This window comes from Notothenia coriiceps, unplaced genomic scaffold (assembly GCF_000735185.1).
Source record: "Notothenia coriiceps isolate Sejong01 unplaced genomic scaffold, NC01 NC01_scaffold00034985, whole genome shotgun sequence".
Lineage (NCBI taxonomy): Eukaryota > Metazoa > Chordata > Actinopteri > Perciformes > Nototheniidae > Notothenia > Notothenia coriiceps.
The window spans coordinates 1-5065 of NW_011367686.1; the positions used below are offsets into that span (position 1 = coordinate 1).

Genomic DNA, 5065 nt, shown 5'->3' on the forward strand with positions numbered 1-5065 from the left:
TGATGTGATTGATGATATTATTGATGATGTGATATGATGTGATTGATGATGTGATTGATGATGTGATTGATGATGTGATATGATGTGATATGATTGATGATATGATTGATGATGTGATTGATGATGTGATATGATTGATGATGTGATTGATGATATTATTGATGATGTGATATGATGTGATTGATGATGTGATTGATGATGAGATATGATTGATGATGTAATATGATATGATTGATGATGTGATGTGATTGATGATGTGATATGATTGATGATGTGATATGATGTGATTGATGATGTGATTGATGATGTGATATGATGTGATATGATGTGATATGATGTGATTGATGATGTGATGAATGATAAGTGTGACACGTCAGCATCTGCACTCACAGTCTCGTGGACCGAACGAGTTAATTTGCTGCAGTTACTTATGTTTTCGCAGATATTTAAGTAAGTTTCGCAAATGTAATAATAGTGAGGTTGCTCTGAAGATGGGAGGTGATATTCTATTAATGTTCACACAGTCGTGATTGTTGGACCTCTTCTCTGCATACAGCAGTTATAACTGTATTTCCTTTATCCTATAATATGACCTTTAAACTTTATATATATTTTTGCCAGCTTTTCTACATGCAATTTACAGCTGCAACAGTGTTGCTTTTATCCTGCATTATGTGTTAACTTCTTAATATTTGTCTGATTATAGTTCACTCTTTATTTGTGAAATATGACATTCCACATGTTTTTTTATTGGTGGCATACTGTTAACTACGCCCCCTTCATATGAGCTTATTTACCTATATATTGGGTTTGTTATTCTGTTTGGCATGTCCTTAGTTTACCTATCCCTGCATTTTACCTTCACTATTGTGCCACTTGCACTATTTTGAGTTTTATTGTTCTATATTAAGTATGTGTTGTGCTTTTGAAGGAATTTGGGGATTCAGACTTGTATTGCCACCACAACGCTGTAGCTGTTGTGCATGTGAGAACAAAGCCTGGACTCCTCCTTAAGGTTCTGCTCTGTCGTACTGCAGGAGATTCATCTCACTCCCCTCTCTCTGATCTGTGTACATACTCGTTATAATACAGAGGGGGAGAGTCATTATTTCAGAAGCTCACATACTAGAGTACAGGTAGTAGACTCAGCCCACCTGTGGTTACTGAGACTAGCCATGTCCCGGACCGTCTGAGCCGTCTCTGAGGCAAAGTCCAGAGCCCCAGCCACCGGTTTGGTCACCGTGCCAACTAGACCTTTGCCCAGGCCAGAGAAGAAGCCGCTGACTCCGCCCTCCGTCTTCACGCCCTCCACTGTGGAGGTGATGATGCTCGTCATGCCTCCAATGATACCTGGGGAGGGAGATATGTCAAAGAAGGGTCACTTCACAGATTAGAGAGACTGAGAGCCAGCTCCACCATACCATCCCTGGTGCTGAGAGGAAGCAGCGCTCATATAAACTGCCATGTACTGTCTACTGCTCTATCAGTAGACCCCCTTGAAAACGAGATGGTGCATCTCAAGGGGTTTATCCCAATAAATAAAATGTCTATATATATAATGTCCATTTCTTCTCTAGGCTAAGGAGCAATAACAGAAAAACATTATACAAGGATTGAATTCACTTCCCATGATTCATTGGGTCAGTCAGGGATGCAAACAGGGAGCAGCAGGAGGGAATAACTCAGAGCCATCACGGCTTCTGTGTCTGTATTCTTTTTCTGTAGCTTAGTGAGATTGTATATTTTAGAGTACTCAATTTATTCAATATTTTTGTTTTATTGTGTATCATTCAGATACTCTAGTGATATATGTCCTTTCTGTTGTGTATTTGTATATATTTGCTGATAATGTTAATGTTTATTCGTACTATATTGTATCTTATAAATATTTGTAACTTGTGTAATGCTTGACAACACTGCTGCTGTGACAATGTCATTTCCCAATCTGGGATGAATAAAGTATCCATTTATCTATCTATCTATCTATCTATATTACATGTCGCCTGTTAGACGCTTTTATCCAAAGCGACCTGCACACATTCGATACTGTGGGCAACCCCCACAGGAGCCAGTTGGGGTGTCATGCCAAGGGACAAAACGACATTCTGAGTGCAGTGGGACGCGACCTTGATCTCCCCTGAGCCGAAGATCAGTTCACTACCCCACTGAGCCACAGCCTCCCTTCTGCTGCTGGGTACTGATAGAGGATCTGTACACCTGACGGGTGAAGTCTCTCTATTACAGGAATAACAATGTTATACATTCTTTTTACTGCCTCCTATCACAGCCTTTAGAGTTTCAGTGTGCTCATTGGCTTGTGAAGACATACACACGGACCTTCCTAACAACAGACCTTTAAAGTGTAAAATGCACAGCCTTGTTCAAATCCACACTCATAGACAGCTCTGCGTTCCTTCTTATGGTACGTCCACACGGCAGCGTGCACTGCAGTGCTTCAACAGAGACGCTTCCCATTCACTTTGAATGTGGTTCCGTCGCGTCGATTTGCCTCTGTTGCTCGCTTCGAAAGTTGAGTAAAGTTCAACTTTTCAAGCGTCGACGGAAGCGCCAGCCAATCAAATCATATGCCGACGCTGCCGTGTGGACGTACCGTTAAGAGTACTGAATATTTTCCAAACGTTACATGTAAATTGAACAGTTTTTGACAACAAAACACAGTTTTTCACCCTGCCAAGTGCACATGCATCTATTATTTCATTGGTCAAAGATTTTCTTTGTCTCTCCCAGCCAGCAGCTTCAACATGAGAAGCATCAGCTGTCAGTCACATCATTTGTGCTGCTCTCCACCTTTCAACATGAAATACACTGACAGTATCTGTGTGGAAAAAACAATAGGGCCTGATTATTTTTAGCTTTTTTGTGTTCAGGGGGCCCACGGAAAATAATTCTAAATCCTACGAGTTGTGCGCAGACACAGAGTGGACACAGAGTGGGGGTGTACCGTGAGCCAGACCGTGGATCCCTGCCACCAGGTGCTCCCCGCTGGTGGCCCCGTGGTACCGGATGTACTCTCGCTCGCTCTGGTGCCGGTTGTCCATGGTCTTTCCCAGCCCGTCTGATAACGTCCCTGCAAACTGACACACAGGGAACAGGAACATGCTCACTATGCATAATAATAATACATTTACTCAAGAGGCGCCTTTCAAAGCACCCAAGTGAACCACAGCTGAGCAGGTTACCTTGGCAGCAGAGTTGGACACTCCGTGGGTCACATTGCGGATGAGCCCCCCCACGTTGCCGTACTTGATCAGCTCAGACATGCCCTCCGTCACGTCGTTCAAGAGCCCCATGGGGTTTCCCAGGAAGTCCACGGAGCCCAGGATCTGAGCCGCCTGGCTCATCAACTCCTGCACAGGAAGCAGTGATACAAAGATGCAAAGGCTTGTCACATGCACGGTAACTACAGTGTAGATATTGCAAAGAGAATCTTAAGCATCCCAGGCTACTTCAACAATGCAACATAGAAATATATAACACATAAAATAAATTATAAAACAAGAAAATTTGTGCAAGAAGAAACAGAATAGAAATAAAATAGTGCAAGATTATGTAACAAGACCAGTGTGTATACATATATATAGTATATACATGTAAACAATATATATATATACACAGTACCAGTCAAAAGTTTGGAGACACCTTCTCATTCAAAGGTTTTTATTTATTTTAATTATTAGTTTATCAGTATAATTATAAGTAATTAAACAATCCAGAATATAATTTATATTTTTAGATTCTTCAAAGCAGCCCTCTATTGCCTTGATGACAGCTTTGCACATTCTTGGCTTCTCTCAGTCAGCTTCATGAGGTCGTCACCTGGAATTGTTTTCCAACAGTCTTGAAGGACTTCCCAGATGTGCTGAGCCCTTAATCGTCCCACAGAGGGGACATGTCCATTCTGCATTTGACCCATCCTAGTGTTAGGAGCAGTGGGCTGCCATTATGTACGGCGCCCGGGGAGCAGTGTAGGGAACGGTGCCTTGCTCAAGGACACCTCGGTAGCACGTTGTCTTTCTGGGACTTGAACCGGTGACCTTCCGGTTCCCAAGCCAAGCCCCCCTATGGAGGCAAGGTCATCTGACGCAGCTCTCCATCAGATGGGGATGGCATGGAGCTGCAGAATGCTGTGGTAGCCATGTTGGTTAAGTGCGCCTTGAATTTTGATTACATTTCTAACAGTGTCATGAGGTCGTTCCAGGTGACGACCTCATGAAGCTGACTGAGAGAAGCCAAGAGTGAGCAAAGCTGTCATCAAGGCAAAAGGGGCTACTCTGAAGAACCTAAAATCAAAATATTATTCTGGATTTTTTAACACTGTTTTGTTCACTACATAGTTCCATATTGGTTCTTTCATAGTTTTGATGTCTTCAGTATTAATCAACAAAGTAGAACACAATTTAAATAAACAAAAGCCATTGAATGAGAAGGTGTGTCCAAACTTGTGACTTTTCAGCATACCATAATAACCTAGTCATCTCTGACTCAAACCACCATTTCTATCAGCTGCTGTTCATGTAGCAGCTGATAGAAATGATCTTCACTTTATTTATCAAACATGGAGAATGGCTGGCCAACAAAGTCTCACAATGGATTGGATTGAGTTCTGCAGGAGGGGGGATCCCAGCAGTGTCACAGCTGCTGTGGTGCAATTGGGTTGTGAGACTCCCTGATAATGTCTAATGGCTAATCATTTGAAATCAGCGTACCTCTCTGAAGTGCTTGAGGATGTCGTTAATGAGGATCTCCTGGGTTTCATAGGGGTGCACTCTGGTGAAGGGGTACATGTTGATGACAGCGTCTTCAAAGCGGACCAGAGGAAAGCCCAGGGTGCCTTTCAGAGCCTACAGAGAACACACACAGCCTTATTCAAAACATGTGAGGAGAAGTGAAGTACAGTTACAGAGGGACATCAATCTGTTGAACCTAATATAGCAGTTTTAAAATAATAAGTCTACTGCTGTTTAATCCCTAGAGATGTGTCAGGACAATCGGCCCCTCTATCTGCAGGCAGGCAGTGCCCGACATGAAAACTAGAACAATCAGT

At 42.6% G+C, this 5065-nt stretch overlaps 1 protein-coding gene across 1 annotated transcript; it reads right to left on the reverse strand.

The window, feature by feature from the left end:
- Positions 1-1090: 1090 nt before the first annotated feature.
- On the reverse strand, positions 1091-4863 carry LOC104962572 (vacuolar protein sorting-associated protein 13D-like). Its single transcript, XM_010791023.1, has 4 exons — positions 4728-4863; positions 3201-3368; positions 2963-3095; positions 1091-1350 (listed from the first exon to the last, which is right to left on the reverse strand). The coding sequence occupies exons 1-4, from the start codon at positions 4803-4805 to the stop codon at positions 1106-1108; spliced, it is 624 nt and encodes a 207-aa protein (XP_010789325.1). The 5' UTR covers positions 4806-4863; the 3' UTR covers positions 1091-1105.
- Between the last annotated feature and the right edge of the window lie 202 nt (positions 4864-5065).

Excerpts from the sequence above, each read along its gene's own strand:
- LOC104962572 (XM_010791023.1), bottom strand. The coding sequence starts at position 4,805 with ATGTACCCCTTCACCAGAGTGCACCCCTATGAAACCCAGGAGATCCTC. Across the intron at positions 3,096-3,200 it reads TGTCCAACTCTGCTGCCAAG|TTTGCAGGGACGTTATCAGA; the intron begins GTAACCTGCTCA and ends CCTGTGTGTCAG. Across the intron at positions 1,351-2,962 it reads GATCCACGGTCTGGCTCACG|GTATCATTGGAGGCATGACG; the intron begins GTACACCCCCAC and ends CTCCCTCCCCAG.